The sequence below is a fragment of the Drosophila kikkawai genome, chromosome 3R (assembly GCF_030179895.1).
Source record: "Drosophila kikkawai strain 14028-0561.14 chromosome 3R, DkikHiC1v2, whole genome shotgun sequence".
Taxonomy (NCBI): Eukaryota; Metazoa; Arthropoda; class Insecta; order Diptera; family Drosophilidae; genus Drosophila; species Drosophila kikkawai.
This window is the reverse complement of record NC_091731.1, coordinates 28,103,638-28,121,572: the sequence shown is the minus strand read 5'-3', so window position 1 is coordinate 28,121,572 and position 17,935 is coordinate 28,103,638. Positions and strand designations below refer to the sequence as shown.

Genomic DNA, 17,935 nt, shown 5'->3' with positions numbered 1-17,935 from the left:
ACAAGCGGAATTATGTTTATTTAATGTGCAGCACGGTGGATTTAATGAAGTCTTTAATTCTTAATGCAGGTTCATTGCCTATTTAAATGGGCAACAAAGCCTAGAGTTGGTCAAGTTCTCTAATTCTGAATGAGCATGGGGCGGGGGGCGCCATCTTGTTTGTTTTTTCGATTTCATTGCATACTTTGGGGCAGCCAGGCAAAATGAACCGGAAACGGAAGAAGAAATAGATTTGCAGAAAACGCTCTTGTGGAAATTGGATTTTTGACAATTGAACTGTCCGAAGATATAGCTAAATTTAACCTCAAACTAAATCTATGCATCTATATTAGTATTAATAAATATTCCTGAAATTGTAAATCAATGCAAAAATGTTCGTATTTTAAACTGTATTACTTTATTTAAATGTAGCAAGGATATAAGTTAATTTATTATTATTATATGTAAATAAACTAAACAAAGTAAATAAAATAAATGCTTAAATTACCTAAACTTACATTTTCCACCCCAATCTTATCGAATATTAAAGTTCATATATTTCCAAAACCAACCATTCATATGAATAACCATTAAACCGAAACTTCTGCAAAGGCTTAACAGAAATTGAAAGCATTCCACCATACGCACACTTAAATTAGCATCTAAATAAATGACTGGCAGGGTACAAGGACCTTCATAGCCACACACAAACACCCATAAGTACACACACTCCATCTCACGCTGAATTTTCCCTTTTCGAAGCAACAATTTGGGTGATGCCAGAAAACATTCGACGTGATTGAAATGCTTTTTAATTTTTCATCAAAATCATTTCATTGCGTCAAAATTGTTTGAGTGCTTGTGCGCGGCATGATAATCCGCAGCCCACACACAACGCTCGCCCACCACATATCCCCATATTCACCCACACGGCGGCAAAAGCCGGAGAGCTGGAACACGCCCCAGCTTAACCTTTTTCGTGTGCTGCGATGGATTGGTTCACTTTTGCCATAATCATGCGAGAGGGATTACAAGTCTCTGGCAGGGACACGAACTTTGGCCGTCACCAAGGAATCTACAGTGGGTCAAGCAGCGGAAAGCGGTCTCCGAGTCCAAAGTTGTTTCAACTTTAAGAGAACAGTTTCTCTAACAATCAATCATTGCACTTAATTGCCCGGGCTCATCCAAAATTTATCCAAGTTGAGCCTATATATCACCAATTTCTCTGCTCGGTGCCACTGTGTTCAGCGTCGAAGTCAACTTTTGACGAAAATGATGGATTATCGCCTTTTGCGCTAACGTTCACATGTTTTTATTTATTTGTATTCGAGGCACACTCGTTTTGTGTCCCAAGGCCTGACCCTTTTTTCGGCAGCTGTCTCCCATCGCCGGCGGGGGGAATTAATAAATGTAAGTCCGCATGAGAGTGCCCAAAAAAGCAGGCAGCGGCGATGCTTAAGCCACACAAAAGACCGCACTAATCGCTTTTTTTCTGTTGTTGGTCCGTCCGGGATTTGGATTGGAAATGGAGGGAAGGGTTTCGGGTTCCGAGTTACCATCTCCGAGTTTGGGATCGTGGGCAAAAATAAGAACCAATAGCCGGCCGGCGACACAACTTTTACACAGCTTTCGCTATTTAATCATTCAAATTGACTTTTTTCTTGCCTGATGGACGTTAATTTTGAAATCCCTTCTTAAACGCTGCCCGCTCCGCTCCGCTCCACCTGACGCTGCCAAGTCCGCGGTTGCTTCGCAACTTCGCTTTACGCCCGCGGCTTATAAGTTTTTTAGCCTTCATTCATTTTATTTTTTGCACGAATTTCCTTTTTGTTTTCCGCCACCGCACTTAGAATGCGCTGAGTTTGCATTTGGCTTTCATTTTAGCATTTTGCCAACCGCCTTTCTCCTAGCCCCCTGCTCCCTTGGTCCGAGTTACGAGTTCTTTTTAGTTTTTTAATCAAGATGTTTTAAATGCGGCCACGCCAGTGAATGATGGATTCCTTTTTGTCTTTTTTTTTTCATCCGCTGCCCCGACAAAGTAAACAGAAAGTTGGTTGGTGGGTTCGGCAAAAGATTTATGCAGATAATAAAATGAGTCTTCGAATGAATAATCAAGTTTTGCATGGCTGGCTGACGGTCCCGCTCATAATTAAGGTCCGCCCTTGAGCCCGACTCTGGCTCCATGCCGGGCGGCCTTTCTGCTCGCTCGATGATAGCGTAACTTTTTGAAAAGCCAGTACAAATCACCGAACCCGCCGAAAGCAAGTCAAGGACTGCAGCATTTCCTTAAAGTGGTCCGGCAATTTAGCCTGCGTTACCTGGACAAACTTTATAGAAAATGAAATTTTCTGGTGCTTCAGCGTTTTATTACCGTTCGTTTGGTCGGTTTATTGTTACCTGCATTCCACGGGCAGTCCAGGACAAAGGACAATAAAATGTGGCGAGCAGCGGGTGGCCATAACTTTCCGGAAACTGAAGAAGGCCAAACACGGTGCCGGAGAGCAAGTGCAACTTGTTAGACTTCCCCAGACTCAGACTCGGGCCACCTAAGGCTTTTTGTTTTTATTAAGTTCCGTGATAAATGTGATTTTTACGCACAGCTGCAGCGACCAGTCGCGGCATCCGTCAGTCCGGCGGACACACTTGTTGCCATTGTTGAGATACGAAATTAACTTTTACGCTTTATTACCGCAAGAGTGGTGAAACAAAACAAATCTTATGTTGCAGCTGCACTTCGCAACTCCATAAACTTCTGTTGTCTGTTGCTGTTGCTCCTGTTGTTGCTGCTATTGCTCCTCCCGTTGTCGTCTCTGTTTTATTTGACTCTGTTTCCGTCGTCGCCGCTTTTTGTCGCCGGCATCCGGAGGCCATCAAAATTGCCGGAAGCGCGAGCCGGGCAGTCAGTGGCATTGTCATCAACTCAATTACATTTGCGACTCCTTGCCCGGCAGCGGCAATTGCAGCTGGGGGAGTGAGCCCGGGCCAGAGTGACAGAAAGGAAGCTAGACGCGACTCGGCTTTTGTCCACTGACGGATGACAGAGCCTTCTAAACAAGCCGCACAATACGCGCGGCGTCGCTGGCTTTTATCTGGCCACGCCCGGCGGTGCCTCCTTCTCCTCCCTGTCCCGCCCAGCTCCATTGTGTCCTGTCTCGTGTGACGGATGCGACAGGAAACGCTGCGATTCTTGATAGCCAGCTAGCAGCACAAAGGCGCAGACCAGGAAAAAAAGGAGATAGAGATGGAGTTGGAACTGGAAGCTGAAGCACCTTTCCGTGTATCTATGGCGCCATAATTTACTGCTTCCCCTGCGCCGCGTGTAATCTATGGCCACGTTGCTTCGGCAGCGGAAATGTTTCACAGAGATTAGCACAACATGTCAACATTTTGATTTACCTGCATGCCCAGAGATTCACAGCCCACCAAACGCAACCCCAAGAACTAAGAGGCTCAGACTTCATTTCATCGATTGTCGAACCGGCATCATTAGCCGACTTTATGTTTGCCTCTCCATTTCCAATGCAAATTGAAATGACTGCGACACCGCATGCCAGCGACAGGCGGTCAGCTCGAGGCGGCCCTTGAGCGGATTATCCAGGCAAAGGTGGGTCTGGTTGTGCACTAGACTAGTGCCCATTCGGTGCCAGCGCTGGGACATGCTTGCAGTATCGTTCGTCCGCAGGCACGGCTTCAGAGTGACTTCGAGGGGTACTTCCACGCTCAGGCAGAACTCTCGTTGGGTACTGAGCTGCCCGGTACTACGAAACAGGCTCCACTGGGTGATGTCGTCGTGGTAGCAGCTCACCAGGATCAACTGCTGGCGAGAGTTCTTTACTCCGGCGTGGTGCAGACACCGATCCTCGTTCCTCAGAGTCCCCGTCGCAGCGAATTCATAAAGCATCGAACTGTTAAAAGGGTTATTTTTAAATTAATAATACCTCACATTTCAGACAAAACAGAGCGAAATTGTAAGTAAATATGAATTATTTGTGTAATTAAAAAACAAAATTTAAATGAATACTTGTAAGTTTACTTCAAAAAATCCTTTCAAATAATTATTTATATAATGTTATTCCTATGGTCTGAATGCTCAATTTTCGTAATATTTGTTTCCAGTGCACTGACCTTAGTTCGGGACTGACATGCCGCAGATACCAATGGAAGCGATGACACCGGCTCTCCCTCCTCAGCTGCTGCAGCTGGTGGGATGTGTGATTCAATGGAATTCTCCTGGCCGCCGGCTTCAGTGCGTAGAACATACTTTTGTACTCGTCCAGCCAGGACTCGGCTATGATTTTTGAGTTGCTGGGGGTGGGCGGCAGGCGAGTCCAATCAGCATGTGATAGGAATGTTTATATTAAACAGACGCTGTGATGGAGTAAATTGAAAAATTCCAGAGGACAGTGCGGCCATTTCACACCTAATCCCCCGACCTCGACTCACTGCAGATAGGTTGCCTGGGCGGGGCTCAGTTCCTGCTCCATCGGATGTTCGGGGTACTGCAGTGGGAAGTCGAAAGCATGGTGCCGGCGAAAGATGTGTCCGATTCGACTGCAGGGCACGATCTCAATTTGTCCGCCGCAAAGCCACAATTTAATGGCCAGCTCGATGGACTCACCGCCCCAGATCTGCAAGGATAAAAGCCCAATTGGGGCACTGAGTAAATTCGCTTTGAAATGCCAATGGCAATACGGAGGTCGGTGTCAGTCTCAGTCACAGAAAAGCCACATTCCTGGCCCCGACACTAGCAATTAGAGCACTTGACACCGGCTAATTAGCTTTTCTCACCTTCAGATTCGCGTTGAAGCTGCCAAGCTTAAGGAACCACTCGCGTGACATCAACAGCACACCGCCAGCAAAGACGGGACTACTGTAAGGCGTCTCGGGCAGCTCTTGGTTGGTTAGCTCGCGTTTATGCCAGTGGAAGTGCAGGGACCAATCGAACCCACCCCTCAACATCTCGTTGCCCTTCTGGTACCTCAAAGTGACGGGGTCAATGGGGTCCAGCACGGGACTGACCGCTAGATTGGGCCTGTGCGACACTCTCTCCAACAGGGGTTCCAGCCAGCCATCGTTCACCTCGCAGTGGCTGTCCAGGAAGAGGATGTAATCGCCGCTTGCCAAGGCGGCGCCCATATTTCGCGATGAAATCAGGCCCTGACGCTGTTTGTTGGTCAGGAAGATGAACCTCGGACGACCTAGTGTGCCTAGCCAGGCACGGAGCTCCTCGAGGAGGGTTTCTGTTAATAGAGTGATAAGTTTCGAAAGAGAAAGGGGCTCAATAACCTACTGTCCTGGCTGGCATCGTCCACGAGGACGATCTCGTGCAGATAGTCCGCGGGAGTGCGGCTCAGCAGGGAGACTATGGTGCGCAGCAGCATTGAACGAGCCTCGTTGTGGAAGCTTATCACCACACTCACTCGGGCTTCCAAGAAGGGCGGCAGGCTGTAGTTGTGGGTGTCACAGCTAAAAGGTTTACTTAGTACAAAATTATATAATTTAAATTTATATATTTAAATGTACTTACCTTGCATGCCTTGTTTTGGGCACTTTTCTAAATGCTCCCACAGTGTCGCTCAGCTGAAGATTGTATTGGTAATATTTCTCTGACCGTTCTGGTGTAAGGGATATAAATTCCCCCCAGCCACTGGCATTTCCATTGGGTAACCACTAAGAAATAACTCAGTTCTCAATTCTGGCATTCCAAAAAGTATTCTTTGCTCACTTTGCTTGCAGATATTTCTTGATTGATCCTATTGCACAGAATCACCAGAAAGAACAGAAACTGGCAGATGACACAGACGAAAATATAGTAAATCCAACGGCGTGGCAGATGGTATGACCTGCTGCCACCGAACATGACAAATATGTCGAGCAACTGAAGCGTTCCCAAGTCTTACTCCGATTCCGCATGGCGTTTCAAGTGATCACAAGTCGGCTGGGCAACCAAAGCGAAACTAAACCGCTAAGATTGGGACTTCACGTTCGTCGATTGTTGTGACTGATGAAAATGTGGGTTTATTATCGCTACCAAAACAAATGTTTGTGGTTTTCGTGTTTATCACATAAATAATGTGTCGTCACATGCAGAGTGTTATGTGAAGATATAGTTATTTATCTTATATTATATTATATCATGCTAAGTAATTATCAAATAAAAAATCATTCTTTTCAACGCTTTTCAACTATTTTTTCATTACCATTTATTTGTGGCTCTCTCAGTCCCATATCATCGCTTTCTGTCATTGATAAATGCTCGATAAGTTTGGCAAATATTTGTGTGCAGCTCGCAAGGTGTTAATTGTAGCCAACGGAACTATCTATTACCCATGAGCTGTCACGGTTCCGCGGTGGAAGGGTGCGAGGGCAGGGCATGTGGACAGGTGAGCCCAGGTATGTTATCGATGATGTTTCATTCATGGCCCTTTGGCGCGATTCGTTATCAAATATTTACAGCTTTTTATCCGAGCGCAAAGTGAATTGTGATTGAATATTATTTGTATGCAAGAAACTATTTAGTAAATACCCCAAACAAACAACAAAAATAGCGAAAATCATTCATTAAAATATTTCGTATTTGACTTTAACTGCGCAGAGGAAGAGAGCTATTTGTTTACATTATTTCTGCATTATAATTGCATTATTTTCCCTGGCATTTCTGCTCGCAAGGAGGGGAATATTTTGCAATTCATATTTAGCTGAGCAATTAATTGACTGTAATGATTTGCGCTATTTTCCACCACTACCCCGCTCCCTTAACCCTCCACCCTGTAACACACATAATATACAAAATGACTTGTTCCCTGTATGCAAATAATTGCTGTTGATTCGATTTGCGACATGATAATGTGATATACAAGCAAATATAGACTATTTTCTATGCCAATCAGTTGATGGCAAATAAATCGACGGGGGGATATGTGCCGGAGTGAATTAAATTGGCTACCAAATGGCCGGCGCTTTCATTGAGTCGAGATTCAGTGGCTCGGTGCTGGTTTCTCGCCTGCACTCGCATATTGGCATTGGCTTTTATGGCCTTTTGTTGCTGCCATAAATATTTCAAAGACCAGCGTCGCGTCGGTTGCCATGCGGAGGGGAGAGAGGGACCCACAAAAGCGCAAAAAAAAAAAAAAAAATGGAAGTTGTAACAACTGCTATCCATCCGCACAGGCACATATAGCCATGTAGCCATAGCCACTACGGAGGGAGCCTTGTCCATATTGGCTGGTGTCCGAGTGGCTTGTTGGCCTTCCTTCCTCCCTCCGCTTTCCGCTTTCGCCCGGGTGATGTGATTTTATTTAAAATTGTTAGGCAAAGCGGAAGTAACTCATTCAGTTAGCAACAAAATCAGGGGCCATGCCCCGGCTAAATTGGAGTGTGACTTCCGCATTGCATTAGGGTTATACTAAGTTGTTGGCCGCTGGCTGATTGACTTACGTGCCCCTCGTTGTGCCCTTCGCTTTCGGTTTGCCGTGGCAACGTTTCTACGTGCAGCGGAAATGCATTTTTCCAGTCACGTCTCCTCCACTCAGACAGACGCCAGCCGGATCCGCATCCAGCTTTGGCTTCAGCTCCTCTTTATCCTGCCCCTGCTGCTGCTGGGCCAGGTAAGACATACGCCCCCACTGAGTGGCAGCGAGGGCCAGGGGATTCTTTTGTTTTCGGCTGCTTGGCGTGGGAATTTATTAAGCCGGGCGTGATCTATGCGCCCCAGCTGGGAGAATTAAAGTGCTTTGTAATGAATGCAGAGCTGCCAAGAATACGGGGATTCAGTAGCCGCGTATAGATATGCTTCCCCCGGCGCCTAATTGTATGCCGGGTCGCGTGTGCAGCTTAGCAATTAAGTGAGGCAGTGAGCAGTCGCCGATTCAAGGACGGCGATATTCAATATGTTTTCAATTTGCCGTTTTTCTTTTTCTCCACAACGCTGGGCCCGGGTCCTATCAAAGGCAATCGCAAAAGCCGTAAAACAAATAAAAATAAAACGAAATTATGCCAATAAATGAATTATAAGGCGCACGCACAACGCGGCGTATACGCAACGCTAGTCAAAGGAACGGGCGACAATGCCTAAGTGGCATGTAAATGTGTGTCAGCGTCTATGTGGCATTTTGTTGTGGGAGTGTGTGTGAGGGTGTGCGACCATGATTATTATACGGCCACTCACAGACACACACAAACGCTCATTGGTGTTCCTGTGTGCGTTATGATAATGTTAACAGCCCGGGCCAGGCTTCTAAAATTTTATTAGCAGGCAGCTTATGGAACTTTGAAAATAATAACAAAAGCATCGCTAAAACCAGCAAAAAAGAGTGCCTGTACCCCCGCTGGCCCCCCTCTTCTTGTGGCTCCTTGTTAGCCATAAAGAATATTGAGGAAATTGCTTTCTTTGCACTCGAAATGCTCAGCAGACTCAGCCGCTTAGCAGGGTGCACTCATTTCGAAATTGTTGCGTATTATCGTAAAATTTTACGCACACCCACATGCCCTTGCACAGTGGCTGCCAAGGACGTGAGCACACATACAAATGCGTATTCTGTGCACAGAAACAAAAAAAAACAGAATTCAATTACTGTCTTTCATTTTATTTGCATGCAAAAAACCAGTATTACAAGTACCATATATATATATGAATCAAAATAGCTTTTGACCCATTAAAGTACAGGATTTCATCTAAACAATTAGACAAAAATTAAACACATCAAATAAATATTTAAATTTAATATATTAATATTAATTTTTAATGGGGAAATATAATATAAGATACTGAGTAATAATAATAAGTACTTGCTTTTAAAGATAAAATGGTTTTATTAAGGTTTTTACACCATCAAAGTTTAAGTAAATTTAAATTTGAATGAAATGAAAAATATCGTTAACTTTCTTGAATCTGTATTTAGCTTAAATTTTGTTCTATACATTTTTCTTTTCCGTGCTGAAATATATTTTTCCTTTGCTATTGTTTGAGCCCTCCCTGGAGCAGACGACCGCATTTTGCTTGACAAACATTTCCATATCCAGCTGCAGCCCCACATATGACTGCTCCAAAGTGCGTGTGTCAGTTGAAAATATTTGGAAAACAAAACAAAAGATTGCGAGGCGAAAAAAAATGTGCTTGTTTTGGCCCATTTCATGAACTGCGGTCGCGCCCTTGAATTATTTAGTTTAATTTGGGAAAGTGCTTCTTTCATAAAGTGATATGCGGCTAATTTGCAAGGACCTCTCCTTCCATTGCGAGGCGCAAAATCACTGAAAGAAGATCAAAAGGGAGGGGGAGCAGAAAGCAGATCGAACACATGGACTGCCGATGGACGAAAATATAATTTCATTGATTTTCCATTTCAATTTCGGGAGGCAGAAAACCATTTTAATGATGTTTACACAGTTTGTATGCGCCCGTCAACATTTATAGCCACATCCACGTGCTGCTGCCTCTACATTCACAGTCACAGTCACAATCACAGTCACATTATGTGCTTTATTGCGATTGACTAGAACTTTTCACTATGCCCGACGGAGTACTTTAGTTGATGACATTATCGCTGCAATACAAAAGGTTTTTGCCACTGCCACTTCATCTCAGTGTTTGTACAGTTTCCCCGCCGCCATTCATTCGGCCCGGTTTTTGTCAATGACACTGATTCAGAGCCGGAGACGGAGTCTCCTTCTCCGTTACCGTTCCCGCTCCCATTCCTGGCGAATGTTGCTAAGCGGCGTCTGCGCGTTTAATGGCTCTCGTTGGGAACTTTGATTTGGCATTGGCACAGGCAGCAGCAGCAGCAGCAATTTTTCATTAATTTGATTGAACCTCAGCCTGGCGAGCGGAAATGAAGCAGAACAATTTAATGTCATATTTGGAAAATACATCCAAAAGAAGAAATGGCTTTTGTTTGATGTTCGCTTGTCTAAGCCTGGCTTGGGAATCGTTTCGTTTAAAAGAGAAATGTGTACACATAGCGTAAAGTGATTATGATATAAATTACTTTCAAATAAAACTTGAGCTTAGTTACGGTGGCCTCTGAAAAGGAAATAGGTAAGTGTGTGACAATTAAAAATGATGAAAGAAAGTATATTTTAAGAGGATTAAGGTACAATGTAAATGGGACATATGACCAGGACTGCTTTAAAGACTACATTTTTACATTTTAAAGTATCAAAATGAAATAACGATTAAAAAAGATGATAAAATTAAATTCGTGACTCAGTTTTGACAATTTCTGAAACGAAAACCAGTAAATGCTAAATTGAATATGTGACTAAGTTTTTATTTATATTTTTCACAACGATCAGTGAGCGTCAATGCATTCCCTTAGCAGCGGAATGCAATTGAGTCCTCAGAACTTCCGTTCCATGCTGACACACCCTTAAGGAGATTGGGCTTGGAAATGGTAATTTATCCGGATTGATGGACCTTGTGATCGCTTGAGTAGTGGCTGGGATGATAGCCAAAGTGTGGACGCCAGTCACCGGTTATATATTTCATTTTAATGTGTTTAACTGGCAGAAGAAAGACGTGGCCGAAACACAGCCAGGCCAAGGTGATAATCTTAAGTTGCAACATATCTACATCTGACCAAAGTGACTAAAGTGGTGCTATTCAAGTGTCAATAATTCAACCAAGGCGAAATTAAATTTAGTGAAACAAATCAATTTACTTTATTGCCATGTTTACGACATGCATAAAATTTTAAAAACAAAAAATAAGAGCAGAAAGATGTTTCGTTTCTAAATTAGACTCCGTTATAATACCGATTCCTCTATATCGAGTTTTCTTATCATCTTATTGCCATTCATCTCGATTTCGTTTAGGTCGTAGATAGTGGAGTACAGGATAATGCCCTGGACTGTCGGACAGTTGTGGCCAAACAAATTCACTCCACATATCATTTTATTGTAGATGATGGGATTTCCGATGCTTCTCTGACACGTGGAAGTGAACTTATTATTTTTCACGCAGATCATAGAATCGGGTGATAATGTTTCTTGATGGTCCTTCATGAGTTTCTGGCAAGCTTGGAAAAGAACGGTCCGTGTATTCGTCGATTGGATGGTGTTACGGGCTCTTATCCAAATGGGCATCACGACCTTGGAGTTGTCCTGGAGCCTGGAGTTGCAGAGTTGAACGGAGTCATTTCTCAATACGGAGGATAGCGGGCGTTTGTTAAGAAGAACGAAGGCCAACTGGGAATCCTCGCTCTGGGCGATAGTCTCGTTTTTGTTCATTCTACGCCCTGGGATTACCTCGCCGTCGAACGTTTTTACATCTACTAATTCGCTGCTACTACTATCGAAACAGGGTACCGCGGTTACGACCAGCAATTCGGATATTTGTGTGCCCGTGCAGATATAGTTGTTGTCCTGGTAGATGCGAACAATCAGCAGGTGGAGCATTACCGTCTTGCGGGACTTGGTGAGCAGAACCAGTGGTTCATTAGCTTTGCTATCTTCAATTCCTTGACTGCGTCCTTTTTTCAGTTGTGTCCTTTGAAGGTTATGACTGCCGTCTGCTTCCTGTATTGTATTTCGGGGGTTATGACGATGGTAGTCTCTCTGCGTCTTTGGGTTGTGCTGCGGCTTGTAATCAGAGAGCATGTAGCGGTGAAAATGCGTCCCCACCTTATCTCCCAAAGCAGCAAAGAGGATAGCCTGAAAAATACACAAAGAAAGCAGCCCCATGACTTAAGGGGACATAAGAGAACTGACCAAGACGTAGTCGCCAGCATTCCAGTAAGTCTATCAAATTGTTTGGACACGCATTTGCCAGATTTGCAATGCCGTGAATCTTATTTTATTATTTATTATTTATCAGTATGAAAATTATACAAATAAAAGTAATTTTAAAGTGGTTGTATATGTTCTGCAATATAATTTACAGATATGCAGGCCATTATGCCTTATTAACAAATATAATATAAGAGGCTTGAATTCAATAGAAAATATTTTTCTTAAATATCCGTGAAGTTTAGAGTTTCGCCAACGAAGAAATTTGGTTGCCGAGTGATTAGGGACTCAACCAAAGGTGACGGGAAAGGATTCGAGGTATTGTAGGGACCCGTGTGCGTGAACGCCCGCAGGGCGTCCGTGGCCATCTGGATAAACTTGACGACGGGCCGTATTGGCATATATATGTCTATGTTGACGTCGATCGGTGAGTTGGAACAGACCGCGCCGAACACGTTTATGCCAGCCAGTTTGTTGTCAACGAGTAACGGATCTCCGGGACGAGTGCTGCATGTGGTCGGATTTTTCTTGCTAGCCGTACAGAAATAGTCCGATCCTTCGGTGGAAAAGCCCGGTATTGTGCCAAAGCGTTCAATCACGGTGTGGTAACTTTGGCATCGATCTTTTTTCAAAATCTTGGAATCTGTAGAATGCTCGATGCGATAGCTTTGTGGATCCAAAAAGGCGATTTTTATTTGATCTCCCGCATTCGTCTTTTTTTGGTAAAGATCTATGTGGCGATAGGAATTCCGAGAGAGTTTAGACTGTAAACCCAGGAGAGCCACGGAACTGATTTTCTCTTTGACCTTATCTACAGGCATAAAGAAAGCGATAACCTGATGCGGATTACTCATCGCGAACTGGCCGCCAGTCGTCACACCCATTTCACTGGCCCTGTACACAAGGGATGTCCTCTCATCTTCTGATTTCGGCTGAAAGCAGTTCGACGAAGTGATAACCATCCGGTACGAGATTAGAGCTCCCGGGCAGATCACAGAGCCAAGGTGAAGCACATGGACATAGTAACTAAGGTCCTTCTCCGGATCAAAGGGAGGCCGGATTCCTGTTCCGTTCTTTCCGTCTTTATCCCGCTTCTCGAGTGCCTCGCGATTGTAGTCCACGTGATCTTTGGAACTGTGCCTTTTATTGTAATATGTAGGGCGATGGTAGTTCTCCATGTATTTTTTTATCCAAATAGAGGCGCTGTAGTTTAGGACTAGGACCAGCAGAAGGCCTATCAGTAACAGTTGCATGTTGAGCTTTGACTGGTGTTAAGATAGGGAACTGATCCGGTTTCACCTAGATTGCACCATAGAAAGGGGGTAATTTCCATGGCAAACTTAATTAGTTTCACTTAGCAAGAGGAGGTATTCACTGTAAACAAAGCTTTTAAGAAGCATTCTATACATATATAAGTAATTATGTAATAAATAATTTATAAATAGAATGTCATTTCCAAAAGCCTCCAATATATATATTAACTTGGCACTGAATATTATACACAATCTATAATAATATTTTAATATGCTACCAAAAACGTCAAGTGCATTTCTAAGCAATTTCCTGTAAGTACCAGTTCCGGATAACGCTTTTTTTATCGGAGTCTGCAGCAATATTAATTAAAAATGTAGATGAAAGCCAATCGGTAGACACATTCCCTCTTTCTCTCGCTCTCTCTGTGTTCCTCTTGAAGCCTGTGTACGTGTCCTTTATTTGCCGTGACTTGCATTGTTTTGGCATTTGCATTTTTTACAGCATACTTTTGTGCGCGCCGAAAGTGTATGGCTTCCAGGGACAATGCATTGGGTTGTCTCCTGGCCAGCAGCCGGAGCTGCGCATTGAATTATAAACCAAGCATCGATGGTCGTCATTTAACTCTTGCCTTTCTGCCGAGTAGCCAGTCCTGACAACGCCAGACGACATTCTGCCGGATGTGAAAGGCTTGAAGGGCTGCAAGGACTGCAAAGGTATGTGTGCAAGATGGCTGGAAAAAATGCGCCGTACAACGAAGGACATAGATAATTAATTTGCTTTGATTACAGTTGTCTGGGCCCGGCAAAAACCAGCTCTGGCTCTGAAGTGGACTGGCAGACGGAAATTGAAGTGTTTGTAATGTATGCGAGAGGCTGGCCTGGCACCGATCGGACCTGGTGGCTCCTTAGCCTGCGGCAAGAAAACCCATGGGCCAAAGGCATTTCCTCTTCCATCTGGCCCTGGCGTCGACAGCAAAAAGTGACAGCCACGTTGGCAGGCTCGACGACGGCGACGAGTGCGTCTAATTGATGGGCAGCCAAAGGCTTTTCCATGCAAATATGTACGAGTGACTGACTGGCAACGGATGGCTCTGGATTTCGCAGGCTGCCTGCTGCCGGGTCGGGTTCGCTCATCAATTATTTAAAATATGTTACACTTGGCACATAACTTGGCTGACAAACTTGTGTTATTTCGACGACGCCGACCCGTAAGCCGAGCCAGTGGCCATAATAGCCGGTCATTATGTTTATGTGCCGGCGCTGGGGGACATGACCGGAGCAGCCATACACCTGACTCGTATCCGGGAAAAAGGATACGGGGCCCGCGCTCAACGACCTTGTCGAAATTTATGCGTACGTGCCTGGCAGAAAAAACGTGGTCGACGACAACCAAACCTCGGGTCATTTATTATTAGCTGTAAAATGCGTGCCAGCTCCGGTTTGCTTCCGCCTTTAGTTTGGATTTTAGTGTTTCAGCGAACTGGCTTTGCTATCTATAAATATTCCCAATATGTGAATACGAAACACAATCCAGGTCGCGACTTGATAGAGTGTGGTGTGTAAAAATAAAAAGAAAAGGAAGACGTGGGCTTCTTTCTCTTAATTATCTCAGAAATCTTGAGCTATGTAAGCATCTGTAAATAAGGCAAAACAATAAAATGCTTAAATTATATGAAACAGACTAAAACTATAACCTTCTTTATATAAGTCTTAACTCTGGATATTTCACAATTAAGCCCACTCAACTGCAGCTTTCCCACACATTTAGGGTTTCTACTGGCACATTTTAGGTCAAACTTATATTAGTTATTCCTGCAGTTAGCAAATGAAAGAACAATAGTTATTTTATAATTGATTTCGTATTTGTATTTGTATTTTCTTCCATGTCCTTTGTCACACTCCCCATGCTAGTTTAATAGAAACAAACCCGTTCTGATAAAACTAAAGCACTATTATTTACCTAGCTTAAGGGTAGATTTCAGCAAGGACGTCGTTCGTGTTTTATCCCAGCGCTGTCGACGGCAAATTAAATGTCACTCACACGCCATGTAAGCCGAGCAAAGATTTTGCAGCTCATTATGCAGCATGACGCAATGAAAAACACAGGGGAGCCTGCGATGGAGTTGAGCTTATTTGAATTTACAAGTTGCCGACGAGGACTAATGGCAAATTCAATTTTAAGCGGTGCCGGGCGGAGAGTATAACGCTTTAAAGGCAATCAAAGACAGTTGCCCAACTCGGAGCTGGATCTCTGCATGGGATTTGGCTGCAGGGTCAGCTGGGCGAGTGCATTTGTCTTGAGAAACTCGGACATGAACACGGCAAAGAGCTAGTTGCGATGGACACGAAATGCCGGCGGCCCGAAAAGTGGATGCAGCAGGAGAAAGGAGCTGGAGTTGGAGCAGTAGCAAAGGAGCAGAGCGATCTCAGCGGTGGCGGCTACGTCTTTGATTGCTCCGGCTCTACTCCTGTCTTCCACTCAAGCACAGTTCGTTGCACATTTGAACATACCCTCGGAAAATAAATGCAAATTTAGCCTTGGCAAACACTCGTCCTCGCACTGGCACTGGCACTGGCTCTGGCTCTGGAACTGGAACTGGCCCACTGGCCAGGACATGCGCTGCTCCTTTTACTGCCGCCGCTGCACATTTCCCGAGTGCCAAAGCGCTGCTCTATTTCGCTCCAGTCCGCTCCTCCTCTTTCAACATATTTGTATAAATTTTCGATTTTCTGCTTCAATAGTCTGCTGGCGTTCTATAGCTCCTGCTGCAGCGTCTATTCGCTCCTCTTCACTTTGTTTATGTCTCAAGAATTCAATATTTTTTCAAACTATTTCTGCTGTTTTCCTCGCACTTGCTTTGTTGTGCTCGCTTCTCGCCTCTCGGTTCTCGGTTCAATATATAGAATTACTGCCAAAGGATTGAAAACAGCCAAGCTCACATTCACGCACACTCGTCCGGGTTTTGTTTGAGGAACCCTGGGGCAAGTTAAAGTAGTTTATCGGTTCGATTTGAGGTGTGGAAGAACCTACGGAATTTACTTTTCACTCTCACATTTTATATGCTCATTAAATTTTATTGCTCTTATATAGTTCTAAGTCCCTAACAGCACGCAGAACTCGTTTTGTTTTGCCATGAACGTGCTTAAACGCTGCTGCCTGCTGGCTGGCGCCTGTGCTGCCGTTCGCTACTTAATGGCTAATTAGTGGTATAATTTACACCTTAATGACTCTACAACAATGCCGAGGCTGCTGGGGCGGGAGCAGCTCCGGCCAAGAAGCCACAGTCAGGAGGGATCTGAGCCGAGCCGAGTCGAGTTGAGCAGCTATCTAGTTTAATCCCAGCACCTTGCAACGTAGGTCCCAGCCTCCCAGTCCGCAGACCCTGCCAATCTACAGACTCTGACTAGGGCCATGGCCACATTTTATCGCTCGTCTCATATGTATGTTATGTGCTTTGCTTTATGTGCAAATCAGCGTCCATTAATAAAGACAGGCAACGAAACGTTACGCATACGCCGCGTTGCATTAATCACGGCGAAGGATACACTCACATGAGCTCGCAGCAGCCGAGCCTATGTATTGTGAGCCTCAGCAGCGTGTTAATTTCATCGCAAATGCCTTTTTCAGTATGAAAATTTATGTCTGCCATTTTAGACAGTTTGATTTATGACCTCGGCTCTGGGTGGAATCGGGGATTCGGTGAATGTATTCCGATAGCTGCGGCGGCTTTAACCACTAAGCGGAATTTCCTGAAAATAATACACATGCTAAATCAATTAATTAGCTGATTGCGGAAACGTATATTCATTTTAGCTCCTGTTCCATTTTACCAAAGCTTTAACCCTTGCTAGACTTCAAATATGCTGGAGCCCGCGGGGCAAAATTACATATCAATATTTTGCTCAACGAAATTGATTGACTTGCATGCGAGACGAGGGTATGCAAGGCGAGGCAAAAATGTTGTCACGCACTCTGAAATTATTCAAAATGACACACAGCTTGCACACACACACACATATACACTATGTGTGTGCACCTGACAAAAGCAACTCGCAAAGCTGAACCCCGCAGTTCGCAATGCAATTTGCAAATTGCCATAAAGCTGCAATTGTGTCAAATATTTTAATGCAAAAAGGGTCACAGCAGGAGAGCTCACGGAGCTTGTGACTGGCAATAGTTGAGTGAGTGGTAAATGCATTCATCGACTCGTTCGAGGCACTCGCTAATGGCAACGCTGCGTATACGCAATGTTCCAGCTATGACATCAGTCGCATTAATGCCGAGTATCGGAAAGCTTATCGCGATTCCGGCAATTCCAAGCCAAAAGATCAATTACGGACGAACATAAATCCGTTTAGAACCACAAAATCTAAACGGCCCGCCTTAAATAAAACTAAGGCAACCAAGCCAACCAAGCAGGGCAATTCAATTTTTATTCTCTATTTTTTTATTTATGGCCACGGTCCTTAAACCAAAACTCAAAATATATTTTGGCCAGAGAACGACAACAATGCACAGCGACAGCGAGGACAATCGGCAGCGCGTTAAAAACAACCGAAAATATTACAACATTTTAATAGCGAAAATGAAGATTTATTGCCACCGACGACGGCGTATGACGCCGCCAAAATGTGCCACAAAAAACAGAGAGCTCAACTAAAAAGCGCGTTTAAAACAAAAGTAAAACAAGGGGCGACTGACCGCCAAAAGTCGAGGCAGTTAATGGTGAGATTTATCTATTAAATCGACTAAAAAATGCTATAGAACTATCCATAGGAATTAAGTGAAGTTAACTAAGACTTAAGGATTGCCGTTTTTTGGCAAAATTGTATAAGAAATAATACCACATATTTAATACTTTAATTTAATTAAAAAATCAACATTTAAATTCAGTTGCTCGAATCTATATAATAAGTAACTTTTTTAAATTACTTTTAGCTATTTTATTTTAGAGTTGATTAAAACATATATTGCAAAATTT

General features: G+C 44.0%; 3 protein-coding genes and 1 long non-coding RNA gene across 5 annotated transcripts; 1 reads left to right on the top strand and 3 right to left on the bottom strand.

Moving 5' to 3' along the window:
* Positions 1 to 3,428: 3,428 nt before the first annotated feature.
* LOC108080888 (putative polypeptide N-acetylgalactosaminyltransferase 13) lies at positions 3,429 to 7,595 on the bottom strand. Its single transcript, XM_017175791.2, has 7 exons — positions 7,497 to 7,595; positions 5,507 to 5,649; positions 5,270 to 5,445; positions 4,768 to 5,219; positions 4,423 to 4,607; positions 4,105 to 4,284; positions 3,429 to 3,884 (listed from the first exon to the last, which is right to left on the bottom strand). Exons 1-7 carry the CDS (start codon positions 7,593 to 7,595, stop codon positions 3,476 to 3,478), a joined length of 1,644 nt encoding a protein of 547 aa, XP_017031280.1. The 3' UTR covers positions 3,429 to 3,475.
* Positions 7,596 to 10,223: 2,628 nt separating this feature from the next.
* Positions 10,224 to 11,680, bottom strand: LOC108080966 (seminase). The gene has a single exon (XM_017175880.3). It carries the CDS (start codon positions 11,653 to 11,655, stop codon positions 10,720 to 10,722), a length of 936 nt encoding a protein of 311 aa, XP_017031369.1. The 5' UTR covers positions 11,656 to 11,680; the 3' UTR covers positions 10,224 to 10,719.
* Positions 11,681 to 11,811: 131 nt separating this feature from the next.
* On the bottom strand, positions 11,812 to 12,977 carry aqrs (aquarius). The gene has a single exon (XM_017175876.3). It carries the CDS (start codon positions 12,951 to 12,953, stop codon positions 11,925 to 11,927), a length of 1,029 nt encoding a protein of 342 aa, XP_017031365.1. The 5' UTR covers positions 12,954 to 12,977; the 3' UTR covers positions 11,812 to 11,924.
* Positions 12,978 to 13,112: 135 nt separating this feature from the next.
* LOC138928780 (uncharacterized) lies at positions 13,113 to 14,609 on the top strand. 2 transcript variants are annotated; one of them, XR_011445134.1, is made up of 3 exons: positions 13,113 to 13,265; positions 13,456 to 13,667; positions 13,743 to 14,609. It is a non-coding gene; the product is annotated as an uncharacterized lncRNA (long non-coding RNA). The 2 variants fall into 2 exon arrangements; XR_011445135.1 differs by having other exon boundaries at positions 13,136 to 13,398.
* The last annotated feature ends 3,326 nt before the right edge of the window (positions 14,610 to 17,935 follow it).

Bases quoted from the DNA above. Each gene is read 5' to 3' on its own strand.
- LOC108080888 (XM_017175791.2), bottom strand. From the start codon at position 7,595: ATGTCTTACCTGGCCCAGCAGCAGCAGGGGCAGGATAAAGAGGAGCTG. The intron at 5,220-5,269 runs GTAGGTTATTGA...CTCTATTAACAG, and splicing joins GGACGATGCCAGCCAGGACA to AAACCCTCCTCGAGGAGCTC. The intron at 4,285-4,422 runs GTGAGTCGAGGT...GCCCACCCCCAG, and splicing joins GCCCAGGCAACCTATCTGCA to CAACTCAAAAATCATAGCCG.
- LOC108080966 (XM_017175880.3), bottom strand. From the start codon at position 11,655: ATGGGGCTGCTTTCTTTGTGTATTTTTCAGGCTATCCTCTTTGCTGCT.
- aqrs (XM_017175876.3), bottom strand. From the start codon at position 12,953: ATGCAACTGTTACTGATAGGCCTTCTGCTGGTCCTAGTCCTAAACTAC.